Genomic DNA, 27,237 nt, shown 5'->3' with positions numbered 1-27,237 from the left:
TGTTTATTTTGTGTTTTGCCTTTGTAGCATTTTTAGGTAAAATTATTTTAATGGAAATGATTTTATGGTAAATTCAAATTGGTAAGTAATTGCTTCTTTATAGTCAACATTTGCAAAGGTGGAAAAAGAGTTACTGTTTATTTTAAGTAACTTAAAGAACATAGAAACTCAGTGTGGCCTGAGTACTGAGTACACAAGGCCTGTCATATCTCACATCACACCTTTTATGCTTTCAGAATTTTTAAAGGTAATTTTTAGTCTTAAAACTAGAAATATTCAGCATTTAACATACTTAGATCCTGTTTCAAGAAGTTCAAAGTGCTTTATAAAATACTATTAAGCGTAAAATAGGGGCACCTGGGTGGCTCAGTCATTAAGCATCTGCCTTCAGCTCAGGTCATGATCCCGGGGTCCTCGGACCAAACCCTGCATCGCATCAGGCTCCCTGCTCGGCGGGAAGCCTGCTTCTCCCTCTCCCACTCCCTCTGCTTGTGTTCCCTCTCTCTCTGTGTCTCTCTCTGTCAAATAAATAAATAATATCTTAAAAAAAAACCATAAAATATCTAAGAATGGTTGAGTGAATATCCTATGTTGGTTTTGTTCACTATTATCTTAAGCTTTTGTATGTACATAAAATTTGTAAAATAATAGTTCCTGTAAGTCACAATGTCTACAAACATGAACAGCAGCATTAGAAAAATTTGAGAAATATTTTATAGCCCTGAAAATAATTAAAATACCCTGATTTCCACATGTCAAATCACTAAACCTGCCTTTTGTTCTTTTCCATTGGTTATACTGGTTGTGCTAATTATTAACTATAGAGAATTAGTAATTAGAGAATTAGCCAAGGCCTTTCCTTTGGTTTCTGTGAGATTTAGTGTGATGAAGTCTGTGAGACCTGCCCCTCATGATTACCTATTCTCAGTATTTTAGAGAAGACACTATCAGATGGTAGAAATGGCTATCAAGTTGGAATTGAGAATTCTCCTGAAAAACTGATTATTAAGGCCCAGGAACATACATGAGTATAATAATTTTAGTGGTGGGAGGGGCAGTTAACAACTTTTTATTAGAATTTTAGTGTGAATAAGTTAGATTTTTAAAGAACATAAATAGAATGTAAAATAGAAATTAAAAGAACTTGTTTGATATCCTGACCATTTGTTGTAGGGCTCATCATTTGAGTTTACCTGCCCTGTAATAACTGAATTTGTCAGAGCTGGTCATACTTCAACATAGATCTTAAGTTGATCTACAAATGCTTAAGTCTTTTATTTAGCTAAATAACTACACTTAAATACTTTTTAAATTTTGCTTATGAATTCATTGAGCACCTCCTATATGCCAGGCATTGTCCTAAGCACTGATAATAGAATGATGACTATTTTATACCTGGCTCCTACTTGCATAGAGCTTATGGTCTAATTAGAGACATACGACCATTACAGTAGTGTGAGAATTGCAGTGGGAACACATGAAGCTTATGAGAGGGTTTTTTTCTGCATCTGCTTCCCACTTGAAATTTAACTGAAATCAGGGACTAGAAAGAAGTTGGCAGGTTTTCAACTTCTCCATTGGAGAATATACTGTTTGTAACAGTGTTCTTTTGTTAAGCCTTTTAATTCCTACTTCTCTTCCCTCTTTGGTGTTTTCTAACTCATTCACAACTCTTGTGTTGCAACTTTCAAAGGGTCAGGTTTAGTTTGGGTGGCCATGGCATACAGCAATTCATATCATATAATAGATATTGAGGAAACACACCTGGGTTGAAGCGCCTTATGTCTCAGTGGTAAAAAGTAGGATTCAGAGTGTTTGCATGGGCAAAGAAACAGACCATTCATAGTAGCCATGTAAACTGGAAAGTCCAGTTAGAATTCACAGGAAAACAGGGATTGGGGATTTTATAGTTGTTTTATAGTAAAGGATCAGAATCAATATTCAGAGGGGTGCCTGGGTGGCTGAGTTGTTAGCATCTGCCTTCGGCCCAGGTCATGATCCCAGCCAGGGTCCTGGGATCAAGCCCCACATCAGGCTCCTTCCTCGGCAGGAAGCCTGCTTCTCCCTCTCCCACTCCCCCTACTTGTGTTTCCTCTCTCACTGTGTCTCTCTCTCTCAAATAAATAAATAAATAAATAATCTTAAAAAAAAAAAAAATCAATATTCAGGGGTTGGATAGCTGGTATAGTATGAACAACAAAAATGACCTGGGTACTAAGCCAACAAATACCTAAGGCTGAGTTTCCATTCATGATTCTTCCCTGACCCAGAATTGGAATTGGACTAATAGGGTAGTAGAATTTAGGTAGGCACACTGGATGAGACTTCTTTCTAAATCCTCAAATTTGTAACATTATACATATACAGGAGATGTTTAATCCTCACTTTGCCATTATTATATTGCCATGTGTGTCTGAGCAGTTTCTTTAACTCTCTAAAGCCCAATTTTCTAAGGTACAAATGAATGAAAATTCATGCTCTTGATGGTTCTTTTGAGTTCTTCAATTTGTGGCTTTTTTTTTAAGATTTTATTAGAGAGAGAGAGAGAGAGAGAATGAGCAGGGGGAGGGGCAAAGGGAAAGGGAGAAGCCTAATGCCAGCCAGCCTCAGTCCCAGGACGCCAAGACTGTAACTTGAGCCAAATGCAGACACTTAACTGACTGAGCCACCCAGGCATCCTTAATTTGTGACGTTATACAAAAGCCAAAACTTGGCTTTTTAAATTTTATTTTATTAAAAAAAAAACAAACTTACCCCTTGTCATTTTGCCCACAGAAGCTGCTTATTTTTCTTTGATGATAAAGGGACCATGCTTGGTTTTAATTAACTCTTAGGTGTTTTTAAATGCACAAAAGAGACCATTGAAACAATTTATTTATAAGCAGATGTAATTGTACAGTTTTGCCAAGCATTATAAGAATAATGTTTCTAGGTGGGACATCCTCTTGCTCTTTCTGGAAGTGCATAATCTAGACCTTTCCATAATATCTAAATTGAAAGAACTTTAAACAGGGAAGACATAAGGCAAGGAAGGATTAGTTGTCCAAATTCATTTAGTACCAGGAATCCTTGAAGATAGTTTGTCTGAGTTGGTAGGTTAGGTCTGAGTCATTTTTGTGTGAAATGAAAAATAAGTATGAGCTTCTGTAATTGAGAATTAAGAACTATTTATTGGTAGTGGTAAGCAGGTTTTTAGAGCTAATTCTCTGCTTACTGATAATATGTATGTGATTTTGGGCAAATGACTTTACAGAATTAGTTTTCACATCTTTAAAACAAGAGGAAGACCTGTGTCATTGTATTTATATTTATCTTAAATTTAACAAACACTTCCATAGTGATCACTATGTGTCATATAATATTCTAAAAATTTATATAATCATTTAATTCTTCTAACTACTTTCTGAAGGTTGATACTATTATTATCCCCATTTAAAAGATATAAAAACTGAGGCAAAGAGAGGTTGTATAACTTGTCAAAGCCAAACAACTAGCAAGTAGTAGAACTGGTTGCCTGACCTCAGAGTTCATGCTCTCAACTATTAGTCAATGCTTTATCATAAGAATTAAAAAGAAGAAGCACTTGATAAAATACTTCACAGCTCAAGATGAGCATGATCATCTTTGTTTAATTGGATGTTTGGATTATGTGACAATTAAAATTTTTGGCCAGTTTTTGAAAGGGTAGGTTATTATAAAAGCATACATGTGACTTAGTGTTCCAGATGACACCTCAGAATATTGCAATGCTTTCATTATAATTTGTACTTCGGTGGTTATTTTATTATGTAGATGTACAGCAAAGATACTTGGTTGAATTCAAACCACACGCAAGTCCAGAAAGTTGCTTTTAAAAGTAAGCCCATGGCGGGGCGCCTGCGTGGCTCAATCGTTAAGCGTCTGCCTTCGGCTCAGGTCATGATCCCAGGGTCCTGAGATCGAGCCCCACTTCGGGCTCCCTGCTCCGGGGGAAGCCTGCCTCTCCCTCTCCCTCTCCCCCTGCTTGTGTTCCCTCTCTCGCTGTGTCTCTCTCTGTCAAATAAATAAATAAAATCTTAAAAAAAAAAAAAGTAAGCCCATGGGGACATCTGGGTGGCTCAGTCTGTTAAATGTCTGCCTTCAGTTCAGGTCATGATCTCAGAACCCTGGGATTGAGCCCCACATTGGCCTCCCAGCTCAGCAGGGAGTCTGCTTCTCCCTGTCACTCCTGCTCTCTCTTGCTTTCTCTCTCAAATAAATAGAATCTTAAAAAAAAAAACCAAAAAAAACAAAAAAAAATTTAAAAAAAAGGTAATTCCATGATAAGTTTGTTTATAGATCACTTGCCTTTTTCATAACAGAGTACTGAGGATTTTTTAAAAATTGTTTATGTTTTGTTGTTGCTCAACAACAAAAGTATTTTTGTATATGAAGAATCTATAAGTGAAAATACTTGTGTCACTAATATTAATAAAACAATAGTCCACATGTGAAATGGCTCTTGTTCACAGCCACAGCCACTATTTTTTGCACTTGTCACTGAAGTCAACTTTGCCTTTTATTCTCTGCTTAAAGACTTCTCATGGTATGTAAATCAAGCTGTACTTGAAATGAAGAAAAGTGGATTCTACTTTGCAATAGCGTACAACTCTGAACAAGAAAGCTGGAGCCTTTTTGCCTTACTTTCTTCATCTGGAAGTAAGGTAGATTAGGCTGCATGATTTCTAAGAACCTTTACAATTATCACTTAAAACAGAACCGTACAACGCATACCTTTGAGATTGGAACATATAGATGAGAAACCAAAACCTTTTCAATGTATGTAGAATTTAATCCATTGTTTCCATCCATGAAATATTTAAAATATTATAAAGAAATGGATGGGTCGGGTTACCTGTGGAACTCTGAATATAATGCTGAGTTTTTCCTGAAGTGTTGATTTGCACTGATCTATCCTCTCCCCTTTCATGGCCTCATTTGTGGTAAGTGGCTCATGTCTGGGCAAAGGTTGGCTGAAGTTAGCAGTACAGTCTGTTCATGGAACACAGTGAAACTTACCCATGTGGAGGTGAAATTCATGACCCTAGGACTGTGCGCCAGCACTCTGAAGTAACCATTCATAGCCTAGCTAGATTACATAAATTCTGGGGAAGAGTATAAAGTCAGTGAAAGATCAGTGTGGAAGTGAGTTAGGAAAGGGCTCTTTTGTGGAAAAAAAATAGGGACTCAGGAAACTTCTGAAATCTCAGAATTGTTAGAAAGAAGAAGAAGCCATGTTTAGTAGGTAGAAAAGAACAAACAGTGGTACAAGGAAGGAAACAAGTAGAGCTGGTATAGGGAACAGTTTGGCTGGCACAGAAAGACTATGTAGGGAGCAGTGAAAGAGACGAAGAAGCAACGGTGGAGACGGTTAAGACTCTATGATATGAGTGGAGTCTGAGGCAGGGTCACCTCAGTGTGTATAACCAAGAGTCAGCATTCACAGCAGAATCTGGCAGGGCGCAGCCTGGTATGGTGGTCCTGGCTCTAAGGTCAGGCTTAAGAGTTTACATGGGAATCAACAGCAGTTAGGGAGCCAGTAAAACAAATAGAGAAAGCTTTGAGCTGAAAGGAATGTGATAGAATGGCTTTTCAGGAAGATTAATTGCACTAGGGTGCAAAGTGAGTAAGAAGGGGCTTAGAGTCCTACACCATAGCTAGGAGACTATTGTAGTAATTCAGGTATAAAATAAGAGCCTAACTTAGGTAACTGTCTTGAGGTTAAAAAGGAAGAGTTTTAAATCCGAGAAAAAATTATTATTATTTATTTACTTATCTGAGAGAGAGAGAGCAGGTTGAGGGGCAGAGGGAGAGGGAGAAGCCGACTCCCTGATGAGCAGTAAGCCCAATGACACAAGACTCAATCCCAGGATCCTGAGATTATGACCTGAGCTGAAGTCAGATGCTTAACCAACTGTGCCACCCAGGTGCCCCAAATCCAAGAAAAATTGAAAAGAACAAATTAGTAAGATTAGTGGCTGATTTTCAGGATCATAAAGAGGGAGAATTTCCTACCCTTGTCCCATAGACTTAGAAGGGAACTTCTTTTATTCTTGTTTTGAGATTTGGGGACAATTTTGTTTGATGATATTGTCTATTTAATACTTGTTTTTATAGAAAGGGCTGTTGTGATGCATGAATGGCCATTGTGCTCAAGGAGGACTAGGAAAGTAGGCTTTTGTATTTATCATCTATACTCTTGAGAATAATTGACAATGTATGTCACAACTGCCCAATCTTTCATCATCACTGTCTACTGAGATCACTGTTGTCAAGGTCACCAGTGACTTCCTTATTGTCAAATCCAGTGGTCACTTCTTTGTTTACATTTTATTAAACCACACCAGTGTTTGAAACCACTGGCCATGCCCTCCTTGATTTTTTTTTTCTTATACTTCCATGATACCATACTTGACAGCTCCTTTTGTTTGTTCATCATCCTCTCTTAGATCACTACTTAGTGGAATGCCCCAGAGCTCTGTCATGAGTTCCCAACATATTCTTCTAGGTAACTCTTGATTCTAAATATTCTCCAAATGCCAATGATTCCCTAAACTATATCCCCAAGCCTGGACAGCTATAGTAACCTCCTAACTAGTATACCCACTTTGGTTCTTTTTCCTATTAGCAACATAGCAGCCAGGGTGATCATTTTAAAATGTAAATCAGATCATGTCATTTCCTTAAAGCCATGCAATGACTTCACATTGAATTTATGACGAAATTTAAACTCCTTGCTCTAGCTTCAGAATCCTGTATAATCTGGTCCCTGACCACCATTGTAAACTTCATCTTGTACCAATTTCTCTCCCTCCTGCTGCCATTCCAGCCTCACTCCTCCAGCACATACCCATTCATTCTCACCTTGGACCCTCTGGTTAGAATGCTCTTTCCCCAGGGCACGTGGGTGGTGCAGTTGGTTGAGCGTCAGACTCAGTTTACTCTTGGTTTTGGCTCAGGTCTTGCTCTCAGTGTTGTGAGATTGAGCCCAGCATTGGGCTCCACACTCAGCACTGAGTCTGCTTGGTGTTCTCTCTCCTTCTCCCTCTAATGCTTGTTTTTTCTCTCTCTCTCTCATAAATAAATCCTTTAAAAAATACTCTTTCCCCTCATTTTTTGAATAGCTAGCTCCTTGTTCCGGCCTCAGCTTAAATGTTGCCTGCTCAGAAAAGCCTTCCCTGAACATGCAATATGAAAACATTCACATAATCACTCGCACATCACTCTTTTTACACTTACAGCATAGCACTTAGCACCATCTGATATTTTTCTTATTAATCTGTTCTTGTTTTTCTTTGCCACCACAAGCTCCAAGTCCCAGTGTTTAGGAAAGTGCCTGGCACACAGCAGGTATATAATAAATAATTGTTGAATATATGAAGTCTTAATACCTACATACTGGTTTTGTCAATAGAATCCAGTTCTTTGAGCATAACCTCTTCCACTAATTCTTAACACCCATTCTCAATTCCCCCCATATATGTTTCTCATATTACCAGTATGAGACTCTAGATCTTAATTTTTTAAATTTATTTTTAAAAAGCAAAAAGAAAAGACATTTTAAACTGCTCAGTTCCAATATTTCAACCAGTATGCTGTTACCTATGTTTGTCTTCACAAATTCCTGCATTAAGTAAACTATGACCTACTAAGTAGGAATTCTACAATGCAACAACTAAATAAAACGTGACACTAAGTAATGCTTTTATTTACATGTTACTTTTCAGTTAATAGGCCTTATCATTTATCTAATACCAACCCGAAAATATAGTTTATTTAAAATTTAGCTTTTGTGTTTTTATGTTCACTTTATAGGGCTGATAATATTTTGTTGTATGTGTCTTTCTATGCATGTGGAACATGTGATCCCACAAACACATGATCATAACATTCTCTCTTTTGAAACATTGTGTTTTCACTTTGAAGATAATTTTGGAGATATTTAACTGTACCACAGTATATTAACCAGTCCTATATAGTTGGACATTTAGGTTTATTCCATTTTTAAAAAACATTTTTATTTATTTATTTTAGAGAGAGAGAGGGCCGGGGGGAGAGAGTGAGCAGTTGGAGAAACAGAGGGAGAGGGAGAAGCAGACTCTCCGCTGAGCAGGGAAGGATCCCAGGACCCTGGGATTATGACCTGAGCAGAGGGCAGACGCTTAACCAACTGAGCCACCCAGGCGCCCTGGTTTATTCCATTTTAAAAAACTGGTATAGACATTTTAATAAATATCCTTTAATATTCAGCTTGGTGTACGTGTTATTTCCTTGATAAATTTGTGGAAGGAGAATTTTGATTGATGTTACCAGATTGTCCTCCATGAAGTAAAAATAAGAACATTATTTTTAAAGAAACTTTTTTTATTAGCAACGCCCAGGTTGTTCTGCTTCTCTTGTCATTGTATTTCATGTCATGACAAGCATGGAATCTTTCTACTACTTTGCCAGGCTTTAGAAGTAAACTGAACAGCATATACAGCAGCCCAGTGATGGGTAAGATACTTTTCTTCCTTTCTGTCTAGACAGAGCTTTGAAGTAGCTCTGAGCTATCCTGGGTTTTTGTTCTAAGTGACTACATGATGAGTAGTGGTTCAGAGGGGCTTCTAGTTAGGGTCTCTTGAGAAAGACGTAATGGTTCTGGCCTCTCTCATGGGTGTTTTTCTGAGCTACTTCTGAAGAACAGAGATTCACAGACTGTCAGGGTTGAAAGAACTCTTGCAAATCTGAGCTACCACTTGATATCTAAATCCCTCCAACCATACCCCTGGCATGTGTCTATCAGTCTGTCCTTGAATACCCCTGGTGATAAAGAATTTACTTCTCTTGAGAGTTAGTCCGTTTTATTTATGGATCACTCTGATCAGAGTTTTCCTAGGGGCCAAATTGTTCACCTCTTTTGTTAAACAGAACAGATGGGGAACTCCAGAGCCTAAAGTGCTGCAGGGCACTACAGAAGCAGCAACAGAATCCTCATTACAGTCTTGGAGGTAGAGGGACTCTAGAGCTATTTTTTGATTCATTAATCCCCAGTCGCCAAAGATCTGTCCTTCATAACCTGTGAAAATTTGTGACATCCTTTCTGTTTTCTTAATGTTATGCTTTATATCAAATAAATTATTTCTTCTAAAATATGTAATTATTAGGTAAGCCTAACAGTCTGTATTTGTCTAGCTATGAAACAGTTTTTATATTTGTAAAAGAAAATTGTTTTCAGAAGCCCTAAAATCATAATTTATTTTTGGAATAAGCTGTGTGATCAAAATATCAAGTTATATCTATTGAATTTTCTTTCCTTTTTTTAAAAGATTTTATTTTATTTGAGACAGAGAGAGAACAAGCAGTGGGGGAGGCACAAAGAGAGAGAGAAGCAGACTCTCCCTGCTGAGCAGGAAGCCAGATGCGGGGCTCGATCCCAGGACTCTGAGATCATGACCTGAGCTGAAGGCAGCCGCTTAACCAACTGAGCCACCCAGGAGCCTCTCTATTGAATTTTCTTTAGCATGACATTTTCTCATTTACTATTCATGTTCCTTGTGGTAAACTCTGCTGTCTTGTTTTAGAGGTTGACATTATCAAAATTTTAGCTATGCAACTTTCCTAATGGCTACTGTGATTTAGTATTCTCATTTCTTAAAATTGAAACACCTGGCAGCTTCTTAAAGTTTGTCATCACATAGTCACATGCACTACTAAAATACGGTAGTATTTTAGTTTTCATAGTATCACTGTAATAATTCATGCTATTCCTGTGATTCTTATTTAATGTTTACATAGATAACTAATAGATAACTACTGTCATCTCTAATATTTGTTTCAAATTTTTCATTTAAATATTTAATACTCTGGCTAATTCAACAAGTCATCCAAAGGATTGTAGACTCCAGTCATGGTTTGAGAAGGTTTTTGTTTGTTTGTTTTTTATTTTTATTTTTTTATTTTTTAAAGATTTTATTTATTTATTTGACAGAGAGACAGGGAAAGAGGGAACACAAGCAGGGGAGTGGGAGAGGGAGAAGCAGGCTTCCCGTGGAGCAGGGAGCCCGATGCGGGGCTCAATCCCAGGACCCTGGGATCATGCCCTGAGCCGAAGGCAGACGCTTAGTGACTGAGCCACCCAGGCGCCCCTGTTTGTTTGTTTTTTAAATAAGCTCTACACCCAATGTGGGGCTTGAACTCATGACCCCGAGATGAAGAGTTGCATGCTCTACCAATTGAGCCAGCCACACTCCCCTGGAGTTTTTTTTTTATCTTACTATCTCAGGACATTATGACTAAATGAACTAAATTTTAGCAAATGCTGTATTATTCAAAAGTGCTTTACATAACAGTTTAATTTTTATCACTTTAAACTTGATGATTCCTAGTGTGTAAACCATTCTGTGCTAGGGCTTTAGAAATTAATTATGGTTTTGCAGGCATAAGGATAACACTCTTATACTCCCTATCTTGTGTGCCCTTCCCCCCGGTAGGTTTTTTCTTAACTACAGATTTTTTTTTTTTTAAAGTAGTAGCACATAAATATGAGACTTGTAGCTGACATCTTGGCATCACTCACCATCCTATAGATTAAGAGCGACTGCTCTGCCACAGTTCTTAGTTTTCCAGGATTGATTACCTGACAAACTCGGGAAGGAACAGGATAAGCCCAGAGAAATCTCTCAGGAGCTAAAATCATGCCACGTAGCCCATGGCAAGCCTGAAGTAACCCTGAAAACCCACAGAACCACCAGAGAGAGGGATTGAGTGGAATCTTTTACATCTTTTGCTTTCCTTTGAGGGACACCAGGAAACTCAGTGGGTCCCAGGAGACTAAAGGAGACCCTTGAATTTTAAATCTAATTGGTTCCTAGAGGAAAGTTGAAAGCTGAGACTATTCCCTTACTTTTCTTCTTGGCACATTATTAAAAATTGGGATTCTATTCCTGGAAACTACAGATCTTCCTTGACTTAAAATGGGGTTATGTCCTGATAAACCCATTGTAATTTGAAAATATCTTAAGTGAAAAAAGCATCTACCCTTCTAACCTAGCAAACATCAGAGCTTAGCCTAGCCTGCCTTGAATGTGCCCAGAACACTAACATTATTCTATGGCTGGGCAAAATCATCTAACACAAAGCCTATTTTATAATAAAGTGTTGACTATGTTCTATAATTTATTGGATACTGTACTGAAAGTGAGAAATAGAATGGTTGTATGAGTATAGAATGGTCATAAGTGTATTGGTTGTTTACCTTCTCCATCATGTGGCTGACCAGGAGCTGTAGCTCGCTACAGCTGCCCAGTGTTATGAGAGTCTCCTACCATACTGCCAGCCTGAGAAAAGATCAAAATTCAAAGTAAGGCTTCTACTGAATACATACCACTTTCACACCATTGTCAAGTCAAAAAATCCTAAGTTGATCAGGGATTGTCTGTAATTCTATATAATAAATGTTCCAAAATGTATTATTTTTTTAGAAGATTTTATTTATTTATTTGACAGAGAGACACAGCCAGAGAGGGAACACAAGCAGGGAGAGTGGGAGAGGGAGAAGCAGGCTTCCTGCAGAGCAGGGAGCCCAGTGCGCAGCTCAATCCCAGGACCCTGGGATCATGACCCGAGCTGAGGGCAGACGCTTAGTGACTGAGCCACCCAGGCGCCCCCCAAAATGTATTATTAAATTATATATTGCATATATGTTATTTTTACAAACATAAATAAGTATATCATAATAATATTTTTAGCTGCAATGAAAGAATGCAGGTATGGGGTGGTTAATCTAGGTTAAGGACCTAGATTCTGGAGCCACACTGTGTAGATTCAAATTCCAGCTTTGGTGGAATTAGCTGGGTGATCTTAGGCAAGTTACTTCTCTATGCTTCAGTTATCTGTAAAATGGTGGTAACAGTTCTCACCTTTTAGAGCTGTTCTGAGGATTAAATGAGTTAATGTGTAAAAAGTACTTAGAAATGGGTAAAGAAGATGTGGTATATATACACAATGGAATATTATGCAGCCATCAAAAGGAATGAGATCTTGCCATTTGCAACGACATGGATGAAACTGGAGGGTGTTATGCTGAGTGAAATAAGTCAATCAGAGAAACACATGTTTCATATGACCTCGCTGATATGAGGAATTTTTAACCTCAGGAAACAAACTGAGGGTTGCTGGAGTGGTGGGGGGTGGGAGGGATGGGGTGGCTGGGTGATAGACATTGGGGAGGGTATGTGCTATGGTGAGCACTGTGAATTGTGCAAGACTGTTGAATCACAGATCTGTACTTCTGAAACAAATAATGCAATATATGTTAAAAAAAGAAGAAGAAGATACCAGGAGGGGAAGAATGAAGGGGAGTAAGTCGGAGGGGGAGACGAACCATGAGAGAGGATGGACTCTGAAAAACAAACGGGTTTCTAGAGGGGAGGGGAGTGGGGGGATGGGTAAGCCTGGTGATGGGTATTAAGGAGGGCACGGTCTGCGTGGAGCACTGGGTGTTATGTACAAACAATGAATCATGGAACACTACATCAAAAACTAATGATGTAATGTATGGTGATTAACATAACAATAAAAAATTTAAAAAAAGTACTTAGAACTGGCAATGCCTGACAATGTTACTAAGTGTTGGCTGTTATTTTATGTGTTGCACATGGTCATTTTAGGGAAATTTTTCTGAATGGTCTTAAAATACCAGCTCAGTAAATTTTGGCTTTTAAGGCTGCTTCTTTTTCTGATAAGGCTTCCTAAGGCTAAAAATAGGCATTCTTCATCATACGCTTCAAGACTATTCATGATCTGACTCCAATTCTTTCTTTTCCATGCTTTATACAAATTCTCTACTCAAAAGTTATGTTTCTTCTCTCCTGGTTCTGCTCAATGCCTGCCTTTTTTTTTTTTTTTAATTTATTTCAGTATAGTTGACACACAATGTTACATTACTTTCATGTGTACAACATAGAGGTTCAGTTTCTCTATGCTAGGCTCACCACAAGTGTAGCTACCATCTGTCACCTACAATGCTCTTACAGTATCATTGACTGTGTTCCCTGTGTTGAGCCTTTTATTCCTGTGACTTACTCCGTATCTGGAAACTTGTATCTCCCCCTCCCCTTCACCCATTTTACCCAATCCCTAACCCCTTTCCCTCTGACAACCATCAGTTTGTTCTCTGTATATATAGGTCTGATTCTGCTTTTTTGTTTATTTCAATGCCTACCTCTTTTGCAAAATTTTACCACTGTTACACATTTATCAAATGCTGTAGTGTTCTATTTGCTTTTAAAGTCATTTCTGAATCATAAACCCTTTGCGACCAGGAGCTATGTGCAGTAGAACTCTGTATCCCCTGTCACCTAATACAGTGTAGTAAGTACTTAAAGTATGTGTTGTTTAATTGGATTGCACAACAAACTGAATTTTGTGTATGTATATTTGTACACATGTTCAACCTATGTAGTAGATTAACACTTTTGAAATTTAACTGTGTTTCACAAACTTGGAGCACTTAAGAGAAATTTAAAAATTACTACAAATAAGTGAAAACACCTGCAGATTAGATTTTTTGGAACTGAGTAGTAACCAAAAAGTAACACACTTTATATGTAGCAATTTGGGCCTACATTGCCTACTGGATAATTACAGCATTTCTCCTTTGAAACTAATACTGCTGTATAGCATAGGCAGAGAAGGGCTCCATAGCTCTGAATGTCCACAGCACAGAATTAGGGTTGTGAGAACAAGGAATTAGATAAGAAAGGGGCAAGGGAAAGAGGGGAGAAACATGCATTTGAATTTGCATCTTCTCTCTAATATTTAATAATATTAAAGCATTTGCCTAAAAATATATGACACAAGACTTTTCAACCTTTTGGTTATTGGTGAAATTTTGTGTGCAAAAACTGTTGCACTTGACATCCAAAAATCTAAATATCTATAGAATTACAAATGTATACCTGAATCTTAGATGTTTTAATTGAAGTTTACGTAAAAATAATTTTATGCCATAATTTTAACCATCTTTGTCTTAACTGGAATTTGGAATTATCCATCCTCTTCTTACCCTGTATAACTTTGAACCAAGGGTTTACTGTATTTTAATTGCCTCATTTTATTCCCCTTTCACTCTTTTAGTGAATATGCTTGAATGTGGATTGTGACATTAGGTATTTTAGGTGTAAAAGGTGAGTTCTTATCAAGAATACATTAATTTGGAGACTCTTCTTTCTTTCTTTTTTTAATACCAGATACACTAGATGAGTATTTTGAATATGATGCAGAGGAGTTCTTGGTCTCTTTGGCCTTGTTAATAACAGAAGGTCGGACACCTGAATGTTCTGTAAAAGGTCGCGCAGAGAGTTTCCATTGCCCTCCAGCACAGTCCTGTTACCCAGTAACTACCAAACATGAATGCAGTGACAAGCTGGCTCAGGTGAGAATTGTGTGTTGAGTAGTTTTTATTTATATTTATATAAACTAGTTTAAATTCTGTCATCATCTGTGTTAAATGATAATTACAGTGTTCACGTTTAAATATAAAATCGGTTTGGACGCCTGGGTGGCTCAGATGGTTGGGCATCTGCCTTCGGCTCAGGTCATGGTCCCGGGGTCCTGGGATCGAGTCCCACATCGGGCTCCCTGCGGGGAGCCTGCTTCTCCCTCTGCTTCTCTCTCTCTCTGTCTCTCATGAATAAATAAAAATAAAATCTTTAAAAATAAATAAATAAATAAATAAATATAAAATCGGTTAAAACTATAATGAAAACAATCCTAATCCTGGACCATAGCTAATAACCTTGACTCTAAATGCTCTTGAAAGCACAGTAAGTACCTTTGCAAATCAGCATACAGGTTGACAGCCAATTTCATACCTGCCTTCTCACATGCCAGATTTAAGATTATTATTACTATTGACTTTGTGTTTATTTAGTAGCATTATCTTCATGATTATTTTCCTCGCATTAGTCAGTGTCCCTCTGATATTCCTTCCTTCCCCCACCATGGGAGGATCCTTTTTGCTATCATATTAATGTTTAAAAATACTTAGTTTGGTAGGTAGTGTACAAGGATTTTTCTCAACAGTTCCTTTCTTAGTCTAAATTTACACTTTTAAAATCTTGTCTTTTGAGCATTTAATGAAAATGAATTTTTAATACTTTGGTTTTCACTTGGAATGAATCTTTCTTCGGTAATGATGATATAATTAACAAACTAGGCTCGGCCACCTCAAGGCCTGTCAGATACTATGTTATGGCAGTTATTTTTCCACAAAATAGAACAAAAATAACCCCCAAGGAAATTTGCATCATACATGTTTAGTACTAATCCTTGCACTCTAGAACTCAGTAGTGTTAATCCATTACTTAATGATGAAATCTAAATAGACAAACCTAAGCAAAGGTCTCCCATTGATGACTCATTTCTCAGTTAGAAGTCTGTTTTTCAATTATAATTTTAAAATTTAAATAAAAAATTCCTTGGGCTACTGAGACATTTTGCTTATATTCATTTTCCCTTAAGTGTCGCCAAGCCAGAAGAACTAGGTCTGAGGTCTCGTTGTTGTGGAAGAATAGCCTTCCAATCATGGTGGAAGTGATGCTACTACCAGACTGCTGCTACAGTGATGATGGGCCCACCACAGAAGGAATTGATCTCCATGATCCTGCAATTAAGCAAGATGCATTATTATTAGAAAGATGGGTATTGGAGCCAGTTCCTCGACAGTGAGTTGTTGTACTGTTTGAAGTTGTTGGTAAATCAGGTTTTCCATTGCTTTCTATAAATTATTTTAGTAATATGTCATGTCTTTGAATCCTTCTATTTACTTCTATTTACTATTTACTTTTACGCAGTAAAATTTAGACATTTAGTACTTAGGTGACTTGAAGTGATACTAGTAAATGCACTTCTATGCTCTTGAAAGCACAAATCCTGAATGTTTATTTTAGCTTCTGTCTTTCTACAATTCAGTCATTTCATACTTGCTGACATTTAAATGATACTTTTTACTTCCCTTAGGAGTGGAGATCGATTTATTGAAGAGAAGACTCTTCTATTGGCTGTCCGCTCATTTGTCTTTTTTTCTCAATTAAGTGCTTGGCTGAGTGTTTCTCATGGTGCTATTCCACGAAATATTCTTTACAGGTATGTCTAGGGCAAAATAAGAATAGTGTGCATTCAATTATATGGGTTAGCTATGGAATCATATTTTACCTTTTAAACAGTTAATTTCCTTCATTTCTAAATGTAAGTAGATAAAATTTACTGAAGTTTTTCTCAAAACAAGTTAGAGAAATTTAAATGGGAATCAGTATGAACTTTGCTTTTTGGGTTAAATCTGGCATAGAATAGTTTTCAGAGCATTTTTTTATCTTTCAAGAACCAACGATGGACTTAATGCTACCATTATAAATGTAGTAGAAAAACTTTCTGGGCTGCTGAATTTCCATAATGGTAGACTTACTTAATTTTGTATCTTAAAAACTAAAAATTTACAGGATGCTGAACAGCTATCTAATTGTCTCTGTAGGCAGGTGGCCATGAGATAACTAGTATCTCATAATCACCTTGTACAACAGAATTAGCTGAATCCATTTATTTAGTAGTAAATACAAAGTCCGTTTTTTTCTGTTTTGACAAATAACTCTCACTTATAATATTCTTGAGCTTTAATGCTTAAGTAGTCTAGTGTTCTTAAAAAGATCATCCCTATTCTAAGCATAAACTATTATACTTCTTATATTGGTTTTATCAGAATGACATGCATGGTAAAGTAGCTGAAAGTAAAGCCTTTTTACTTCCCTTTAACAGTAATTAACGTAAACAAAGATAAGTATATGATGATTTGAAATTTTTCATAATATACAATAATGTTATAAGTTTTATAATCTGTTGAGTCCCTATTTTTCTGTATGATTCTAGAATCAGTGCTGCTGATGTAGACCTGCAGTGGAATTTTTCACAGACTCCGATTGAACATGTGTTTCCTGTTCCCAATGTTTCTCACAATGTGGCCTTGAAAGTCAGCGTTCAGTCCTTGCCCAGACAGTCTAATTACCCAGTGTTGACCTGTAGTATTCACACTAATATTGGCCTTTATGAGAAAAGAATTCAAGAACATGAACTTAAAGCCCATCAGCGCCGCAATTCTAATGAAGCGGAACAATGTAGTACAAATAATTCACAGCGTCTGTGTAGCAAACAGTCTTGGACCATGGCACCTGAAAGCGTATTGCATCCAAAAAATGGCACAACTCCAGAATATACTGCAGCTGTCAAAAATGTCAAACTGTATCCAGGCACTGGCAGTAAATCTGACTGTGGAACGTGTCAAGCCAATATTCTGGGTTTCAGTGGTAGAGGAGATAAAAAGTCACATGAAACACCAGTCAGAACTTTAAAATCATTTTCAATGATTGATTCCAATGTCTCTAGCCGCCAGAGTCCCTGGCAATCAGTTGGTGAGACTAATCCTTTAATAGGCTCTTTAATTCAGGAACGACAAGAAGTTATTGCAAGAATTGCTCAGCATTTGATTCATTGTGATCCAAGCACTTCGCATGTTTCTGGACATCCATTTAATATGCAGCAGTCTAGTTCGCTTAATTCAAAACTTTGCCGAGTTTCACAAGAAAATGAAAATGTGAGAAAATGTAAAGAAACATTCTCCATTTCTTTTGGTAGTCCAGAGTTGAGCTCCTCAGAAGACACCAGTGAGGGAAAAATTCAAGTAAAACCAGAAACTCCTCGAAGTGCAACTGGCATTTCTGATAGTCTTTATTCTCGTCAGTCTGTTGGTGAGACTAATCCTCTGATAGGCTCTTTACTCCAGGAGCGGCAAGATGTTATCGCAAGGATTGCACAACACTTGGAGCATATTGATCCAACAGCATCACATATATCCCGGCAGTCATTCAACGTGCATGACTCCAATTCGGTTCCTTCTAAAGTGTTTAGGAGTTTGTATGAAGACAAAAATTTGTTGAAGAAAAACAAGGATGACACCTCCGTTTCCATTTCTAATACAAAATTTTCCTTATTAGAAGACAGCAGTGAAGGGGAAAACTTAATACTCAGTAATTCATTGAGTTCTTTTAAATGCAATAGCAAAGTCAAGTCCTCTTTGAAACCTCAAATAAGAAATTTGTATCAGGACAATCCTAGTGAAAGCATCCAGAATACATTTCAAGAGACACAGAACAAAGCTACTGGCTTTTTGACTCCCTCAAATATGTCTCACTGCAAAAAAAATAACTTAGATTTGACAGTTAGATTGGAAAATACACTTTCTGAGTGTCAATTTAAGGAGCAAGAAATTAGCAATGAAATCGATAAACAGTATTCAAATTCCAACAGTACTGACAAACAGATTTGCACAAATAAGTATAAGGAAAAAATAATAAAAAATGAAAATTGTAATCCAGTGTCTTTTAACAGTCATCAATTTGAGAATTCCAAGAAAAATGACTCAAAAATAAAAACTGTGTTGGAAATGTCTGGATATTTGAACAAACATGAAAACAAGTGCTCAAATAAAGACTCAAAAAGGCCCAAGACATGTGAGCAAAACACTCAACTTAATAGTATAGAAAATTATCTCAATGATAATGAAGTTTTCAAATGCAAAAAGCCAGACCAATTGAAAAATGAACAGGCTAAGAAAGAAGAGACAATTGAAAAATCGCAAAACTGTTCTCAGAGAAAGAATATCAAAAACTGTTTGTCTACATGTGAACGACTGAAAAGTACAGAGGTGTTGGTAGGTAACATCTAATATTTCAAATATATTTCTCAAACAATCATTATGGTTTGAATTTTGTTTACAGGAACTCTAGTTATAAAGGCCCAAGGTGCCCATTAATTATAGTACACAGTCTGTTACAGTAAACCTGCAGTAAAAGTAGTATTAACATCCTTTCTAAATAACCCACTTAAGAGCAAATGTTAAATAAATTCTTCATGCCCACCCCCTTTTTTAGTTATTTCAATACTGTGGACAAGTGCTGGAGGGTAAATAGAAATGAAACTCAATCGCTTAATGTATTGTTTGTTAGCAGTTCTGACCTAATATTGTGTGCCTGTTGTGTTACACTACCACTCAGCTAAGGATTTTAGGAATATCTATAGTGAAATCACTAGGTTTTGGTCAGAATATGTGGGTTCCCGTCCTGACTTCACAATTTGGTCGTTAAGTCACACTGAATAAGTCACGTAACTTTTAAAACCCTCAGTCTCAGTCTCCTCAGAGAATGATCAGTCTCTTGTGCCTATCCCACTTGTGACAATCAAATAACAGCAATCAAATAACAGATTTTGAAATATTTTGTAAACCTTCCATGCACTATGTAAAGAAGATACTTCAATTATTTCCATTTTATTTGACTTTATACAAACCATTTTTTAAGTTTAGAAAATTATTTTTATACTTTAATTTCCCTTATTCTCCAAGTATTATCACAAATTTAAATCTCAATTATGGAATACTTCTTAACTACCTTGATCCAAATCTGAATGACCTTAATTCATCTTTATCATAATCTAACTATAGATTAGTTCTCTAACATAGGGACTTAATCAAATGGTAGTTTCTAATTTCCTAAAATTATAATTGTCACAAAACAATTAGCTTTTCATGATCCTTTCTGGTACCTGATAGAGTGGCTTAATTTGGCTGTAGTATTTTTCAAGGTACAAGATTTATTTTTTCATGTTCTTGTTTTAAATATAATCATACAGCATTTACTAAGTGCCCAGGCCTTTTTCTGAATATTTTACACATGTTGGCATACTTAATCCTTCCACTAAAATATGAAGTTAGGTGTTACTACTAATTCCAGTTTATAAATGAGAATCCTCAGCTTAGAGAGTTTAAGTATCTTGCCCAGGGTCACAAAGCTAGCAGATGGCAGAGCCAGGACCCAAATTAGTCTTTTCTGATTTTCATGTGTTACTATGAATTTCTGGTGTTCGGGTTTAAACTTGCCTAAATCTGAAGAATTAGCCTGTTTCCTGTATCACTTCAAAAACATGGTACTGTAACTGCATTATATATATATTTTTAATTCACATTTATTGTATTTCTATATCATGTTCCACCAGATTATATGCTCTGAGAATGTCTCTTAGTAGTAACATAGTTTTATATTTTAGAATATTCCATTTTTCCTACCTGTGAGTAGTTTTTGGTTTTTTTTTACAAATTAAAAATATCAAATGTTAGTTTACCATATTTTAGACTCTGAGTATTTATAAATATGACCATATGTTGATTAGGCAATTAGATTTGGACCTAGTTTCTTTAGAATATTTGAGTTTATTCAGTATCCTAGAAAAAACTTAGACATTGTTTTCTGATTAAAGTAAGAGTGTGTGTGTGTACATTAGATCTATAGATCATCAACTTCACCACCAAGGATGTAATACCTCAGTACATATTAGGAATAAGAATAAAACCAAAAATTACTTAAATATTACCATAAAATCTAATTATTTTCCTAGCAGAAGACTATACCACTAAAACATTCAAGTGTCTGGCGGAAACATAATTTTCATTCCTTAGATGGAACTTCAACCAGAGCCTTTCATCCTCGAACTGGATTGCCTCTTCTTTCAAGTCCTGTAAGGTTTTTTCCTCTTATTTCATATTTAAAGTTGGAAACGTCTAAAATGTTTACAAATCATTTTATCCAAATTGTAATTGAAAAGAATTTAAATACCTTTAACAGAAATTTCCAGTTAGAAAGCATTTTATTTTTTGATATATTTAATAGTTATGTGTTAATATGGGGAAAGGCTAAAAGCATGAATAAAAATATAGGATTATAAAATTTCTCTGAAATTCTTTTGTCTAATATTTTAATTGTTACTAAATATAAAGAAAATATTTAGTGTCAAGTGGGTTTTTATAAATTTGTATCTTAGCACCAAAGCTGGTTGACACCACCAGCTTAGTCATTTGGGAATCAAATTTGTGGTTGTCTTTGACCTGGAAGCCTTGCCATATCTTATTTTGAGACATATAAATTTCCCCACTCTACATTTACAAATAGATTTGTAGATCTGAGTGCAATGGTTAAGAGTGTTGCTTTGGAGTCACACTGACTTCACCCTAGCTGTGTGACGTTTGTGACATTAGTTCAGTAATCTGAGCCTCAGTTTCTTCATCATTAAAAAGGAGGTGATACTCTTTTAGTGTTGTGAGGATGATTAGTATCATTCCTAACACATAGTAAGCAATCAGGAGTTAGTTGCTATACCTGCCATTTCAGTTAAACCTGAGGCGGGTGATCAATATCATAGCAGAATAAAAACATGTATGTTTTGCTACTGACAGAAGATAATTTTTGTTGCTTTATCTGTGTTAAGCAAACTGAAAGGATACAGTATCTGGCCTATGTTCAAAAAATCATTGAGAAATCTAGAATTTAAATTTATAATTTGGACCATAGATGTTTATTTTGGAGAAGTTAAATTCCAAACAATTTAAAATAACCCCAAATATATAACCTACCTATGGGGTACTTTTAAGAGGCCCGAGTGAGGGGCACCTGGGTGGCTCAGTTATTAAGCATCTGCCTTCGGGTCGGGTCATGATCCTGGGGTCCTGGGATCGAGCCCCGCATCGGGCTCCCTGCTCTGTGGGAAGCCTGCTTCTCCCTCTCCCACTCCCCCTGCTTGTGTTCCCTCTCTTGCTCTTGTCTCTCTCTGTCAAATAAATAAATAAATAAAATCTTTTAAAAATAAATAAATAAAAAATAAAAGGCCCAAGTGATCAGGAAAAAAAATTGGTCAGCATCATACCAATATAAAAGGCAGTGTAGATTTCTCTTTAGTATGGTGGACTGAGTTGATAAAGGCAGACCCTTCCTCCTCAAACACAGGAATCCTGATAGAATATAACCTTTAATACAAAATAATACATAGTATAACCCTTAAATACATAATATAATGTAAGAGAAAGAAAGATAAATCTCCAAATTTGGGGCAAATTATGGCCATCTAGGATATCTGAACCTAATATAATGCTAGGGTTTAATGCCTCTGGTGGGACAGGTACAGACAAGAGGTCGAGATGCAAGAACATGTGTACTTCAAAAACAAATCGAAATTTTAAATATGAAAAATATTTTAATTGCTGTGTACACACACACGTGTTCATAAAGATACAGATGAATTAACAGTGGACTAGAATCAGTTGAATAGCAATTGAGTGAATGGAGAGACAGATATTAAGAAAGCACTTCAAATGAAGTACAGAAAGGAAGAGAGATGGTAAAATGTGAAAGAGCCACAGAGGATAAAATGAGATGTTCAGTGTAAGTCTAGTACAAATTCTGAAAAGTAGGACTAGATGGAACCACGAAAATGCAGTATCAGAAGAAATAAAGTAAAGAACTTTTCAGAATTAAAGACATAAGAGATTAGATAGAAAACTTCACATTAAGTTCTGACTACAAAAAATAGCATGGTACACTTGTAAACTCTCAAAAATATTGAGACTATTTAGACTTTCAGTATCATATTTAATAGGTATGGGGCACCTGGGTGGCTCAGTCATTAGGCGTCTGCCTTCGGCTCAGGTCATGATCCCAGGGTCCTGGGATTGAGCCCCACATCCAGCTCCCTGCTTGGTGGGAAGCCTGCTTCTCCCTCTCCCACTCCCCCTGCTTGTGTTCCCTCTCTCGCTGTCTCTCTGTCAAATAAACAAGTAAAATCTTTAAAAAAAATATTTAATAGGCATAGATATTTAATAGTCTAGAAACAAGTCTTCCTAATTTGCATGTTATATGTGATTTTACCTTTATTTTACACCTGGCTCTTTCATTTTTAGGATATTTTTATCTTGCTGGTTTGATTGGTGTCTTAAATATAATGTGGTATACAATGGTGATTGAACATGCAGAGCAGTATTTTTCAATCCTGCTCTCTGTGAAGCTCCAGGGTTCTTGGAATCGTACAGTGGGGTGGGGATGGACTAAGGAGCTGCAGACCTGGCAGGACCCCAGGCTCCCATCACTATTTCTTTTTTGCTTCTTTTTATTTTAAAGCTATCAATCTTTTATTACCCCCAGAAAATACTGAAGTACAGTTGACCCTTGAGCAACACTGGTTTGAACTGCCTGGGTCCACTTACATGTGGGTTGTTTTTTTTTTTGTTTTTTTTTTTGTTTTTTTTACTGGAAATGTATTTTCTCTTCCTTATGATTTTTTTTATTTTGAGATTTTATTTATTTTTCAACAGAGAGAGAGACAGCAAGAGAGGGAACACAAGCAGGGGGAGTGGGAGAGGGAGAAGCAGGCTTCCCGCTGAGCAGAGAGCCCGATGTGGGGCTCGATCCCAGGACCCTGGGATCATGACCTGAGCTGAAGGCAGATGCCCAACAACTGAGCCACCCAGCCGCCCCATCTTCCTTATGATTTTCTTAATAACATGTTCTTTAGCTTTACTTTAAGAATATAATACAGTATATAACACATATAACATACAAAATATGTGTTAATCAGCTATTTATGTTAATGGTAAGGCTTCCAGTCAATAGTAGGCTATTTGTAGTTAAGTTTTGGGGGAACCAAAACTTATATGTGAATTTTCAACTGCAGAGGGTTGGGGGGGTCAGTGCCCCATAATCCTTGTGTTGTTCAAGGGTCAACTATATATAATAAAGTAAAAAGGTAAAATCTTTTTATATATTAGGATTCCATGTAAGATTTGGTTTTAGAAAACAAATTCTGCTTCTTAAAAAGTCAAAACCTAGTAAAAGTGCTTTTATTAATTATCTGTTTTTTCCTACCAGTTAATAAAATGAGAACATAAGAACAGTATGTAATAAAGAGCATTATTGTAAGTAAGCTGTTTCGGGAGAAGTTTTATTATTTGCCGTATATGCTTAGCTTTCATTTGAAAAGTGTTCCATCAATTCAAGAAAAAAATTATAGTGTTTTTAAATATCACAAATGATTATTTTGATCTTAGGTTCCTCAAAGAAAGACACAATCAGGTTGCTTTGATTTGGATTCTTCATTACTCCATCTGAAAAGCTTATCATCTAGAAGGTATTTATTTTAAAATTCATTTGTGTATGTGAAATAATATTACACTAATTTCTAGTCTTGTGCAATAAATGTTTACTTTAAAAGTTACAATTTTAACAGGAGTATTATTTTCTAGTTGTTTATTTTAAATATTTCACACACAGTTATTAATGATGAAGAAAGGAGAAAGTAAGACAATGAGTAGCTTGAGTAGCTACTATATATTGGTCATCATAATAAACACATTGGTTTTAAACACTTAAGTAAGTTTGAATATTTCTGGTCATTCACCTCCTCCTTTGCCTTACACTTCTTTGCAAGAAAGCCTTAGAAATGTATTCCATGTTGACAAGTAATACTTTCATTATTTTCTTTAGTCACATAATTTTGCCTTTGTATTCTCATTTTTAACTGAAAATTAAGACTGATAAGGCTGCATTACATATTTTTCGTAGATGCCACTATGTGATATATTAGGTTCTATCTTGAAACTTTCTAGGATATTACTTTTATTTTTTTGTCAAATATTATAGCAAGGACCATAAAATCGAATCAGGATTTTAAACTAGATATTTCCTATCTTAAAGTTTATTAGGATTAATTTTTTATCTTATAGTTTAAGTAAAATTAAAATGAATCAAATTCCCCTGATTTAATTTTGTACAAAAAGTAAATTAGAAAATATTGTGCTTAATGTGTTCATTTGCTGATTTTCTTTTTAATAGTCCTCGACCGTGTTTAAACATTGAAGATGATCCAGATATTCATGAAAGACCATTTCTGAGTTCTAGTGCTCCACCTATAACAAGTCTTAGTCTCTTAGGAAATTTTGAGGTAATGTTTTTAAAAATTATGAGGGGTGCCCGGGTGGCTCAGTCGTTAAACATCTGCCTTCAGCTCAGGTCATGATCCCAGGATCCTGGGATCGAGCCCCACACCGGGCTCCCTGCTTGGTGGGGAGCCTGCTTCTCCCTCTCCCACTCCCCCTGCTTGTGTTCCCTCTCTCGCTGTCTCTCTCTTTGTCAAATAAATAAAATCTTAAGAAAAAATTATTTTCAGAGCTGACATTTCTTAACCTAGATCTAGGGTGTTATTTATGTCATTTGTGAAAAGGAAATAAATAAATGGATTGTATTTTTCAAATCCTTGAAATCACTTTCTTTTTCTTTTTTCCTGAAATCACCATTTTCTTTTTTCCTTTTCCTCTTCCTTTTTGTAAGAAGTGAAGTTAGAGTTGTTGGTAGTGACATCCTAGAACTGGGTACTTTGTAGGGAAGATGGAGGACTTAGGTAAAGTGCAGTGAGGAGCCCATTAATCTAGCCAAAAAACAGACTTAACTACACCTTACATGGTAGTACTGGCCCTGAGACCCAGGACGGAGGAGGTGAGCTGATAGCAGCCCATTCATGATCAAGGAGGTTGATTTTCAAAATCAAATGGTTCTTTGAACTCTATTTGCAACTTTGTTATAAATCTAAATCTATTATAAAATAAGATTATTTTTTAAAAAATTGAATGGGTAAAGGTCTCCAGTAATGTGCTATTTTATTTAATAAGAATATTTCTGCCTGGGATCAAGTGTATTATGGGATTAGTTATCCTTAATTAGAAAACAACCTTGAACATTGAATCACTGTTTGTGCACCTGATAATATAATACTGTACGCCAACTACACATCAGTAAAAAAAGAAAAACAACCTTAAACATGAAGAACCTGTAAATGGGTTTTAAAAGTGATTTTAATTGGTGAGTTTTTTTATGGGAAAATAATTTAAAATTTGTAGTTTTAATTTAAATAGCTTCATTGGAATTGTGGTGGTTTAATATGTTAACAGTATGCTGTCTTTAAAACCAAATTTTAATTTTTAGGCTATCTTTCAAAGTTTTAAAATGAAAAGACTTATGATAAATTGATTTCTATGTCGCTTTCAAGGTATCATTTCAAAGATGCTGAACTCTCTATTCTCTGTCATTATTTTAAAATTGCATAAGGCCACTGTGAGTGTCAGATGTTCTGCAGCCTTTGTATTACAAGAAAATTTGTGAGGGGGATAAAAGCATGTGATATGTGAAAATCTTAGGAAAGGGAAGATGGTTAAATGATCAGTACACTGGAATGTATTTGTGCAGATATGCACACACTTTCACTTGACTTCGGTTTGAAAAATACAGAGAAGTTCTTCTAGGTCCTTTTTAATTTATAGCTGTCCTGGGTATCAAGAGTTTATTCCTTTTTATTGCCACGATATGGATATAGCACAATTTGTTTATTCATTCATCTGATTCTAGACCTTTGGGTTGTTTCCAGTTTGGGGCTATTACAAATGCAGCCGCTGTGAGGGGTGCCTGGGTGGCTCAGTTGGTTAAGCATCTGATTCTTTTTTTTTCTTTTTAAAGATTTTATTTATTTGTTTGACAGAGACACAGCGAGAGAGGAAGCACAAGCAGGGGGAGCGGGAGAGGGAGAAGCAGGCTCCGATGCGGGGCTCGATCCCAGGACCCTGGGATCATGACCTGAGCCGAAGGCAGACGCTTAACGACTGAACCACCCAGGCGCCCCTAATCATCTGATTCTTGATTTCAGCTCAGATCATGATCTCAGGGTCATGAGATTGAGCCCCGCATGGATCCTGCTTAAGATTCTCTCTCACCCTTTTCTGGGACGCCTGGGTGGCTCAGTCATTAAGCGTCTGCCTTCGGCTCAGGTCAGGATCCCAGCGTCCTGGGATCGAGCCCCACGTCGGGCTCCCTGCTCCGCGGGAAGGCTGCTTCTCCCTCTCCCACTCCCCCTGCTCGTGTTCCCTGTCTCGCTTTGTCTCTCTCTGTCAAAAAAATAAAATCTTTAAAAAAATAATAAAAAATAAAATAAAAGATTCTCTCTCGCCCTTTTCCTCTGCCCCCCTCCCCCCCCCCGCCCACTGGTGCACTCTCTCTCTAAAAAAATAAAATAAAATAAAGATTAAAAAATAAAGCTGCTGTGGATATCATGACCTGAGCTGAAGGCAGATGCTTAACCGACTAAGCCACCCGGGCGCCCCGATTATGTCCAATTTATTATTTTCTTTTATGGATCTTGATTTTGATGTTGTATCTGAAAAATCTTTTCCTAACCCAAGGCTTCTCAGTTGGCACTATTGATATGTGAACCAGATAATTCTTTGTTAGGAGATCTGTTTCATGCATTGTAGGATATTTAGCAGAA

General features: G+C 36.5%; 1 protein-coding gene across 4 annotated transcripts in view; it reads left to right on the top strand.

Annotated features, from left to right (window-relative positions):
- Nucleotides 1-27,237, top strand: part of ATOSA (atos homolog A) — a 94,848-nt gene that overhangs the window by 49,067 nt on the left and 18,544 nt on the right. For 3 of the 4 annotated variants that reach the window (XR_003608603.2, XM_028100019.2, XM_028100018.2), the window contains exons 3-9: nucleotides 14,250-14,434; nucleotides 15,523-15,725; nucleotides 16,021-16,146; nucleotides 16,924-18,760; nucleotides 20,500-20,619; nucleotides 23,975-24,054; nucleotides 24,759-24,867. Coding sequence is in view for 3 of the 4 variants with exons in the window: in XM_028100019.2 (XP_027955820.1) it covers nucleotides 14,250-14,434; nucleotides 15,523-15,725; nucleotides 16,021-16,146; nucleotides 16,924-18,760; nucleotides 20,500-20,619; nucleotides 23,975-24,054; nucleotides 24,759-24,867 (2,660 nt within the window). In the remaining variant the exon portion in view is untranslated. The remainder of the gene's footprint in view (nucleotides 1-14,249; nucleotides 14,435-15,522; nucleotides 15,726-16,020; nucleotides 16,147-16,923; nucleotides 18,761-20,499; nucleotides 20,620-23,974; nucleotides 24,055-24,758; nucleotides 24,868-27,237) is intronic. The other variant, XM_028100020.2, reaches the window with a different exon arrangement.

Source organism: Eumetopias jubatus, unplaced genomic scaffold (genome assembly GCF_037043125.1).
Source record: "Eumetopias jubatus isolate StellerSeaLion01/CBP00866 unplaced genomic scaffold, mEumJub1_p1.0 scaffold_7, whole genome shotgun sequence".
NCBI lineage: Eukaryota > Metazoa > Chordata > Mammalia > Carnivora > Otariidae > Eumetopias > Eumetopias jubatus.
This window is presented reverse-complemented; position numbering and strand designations above follow the sequence as displayed.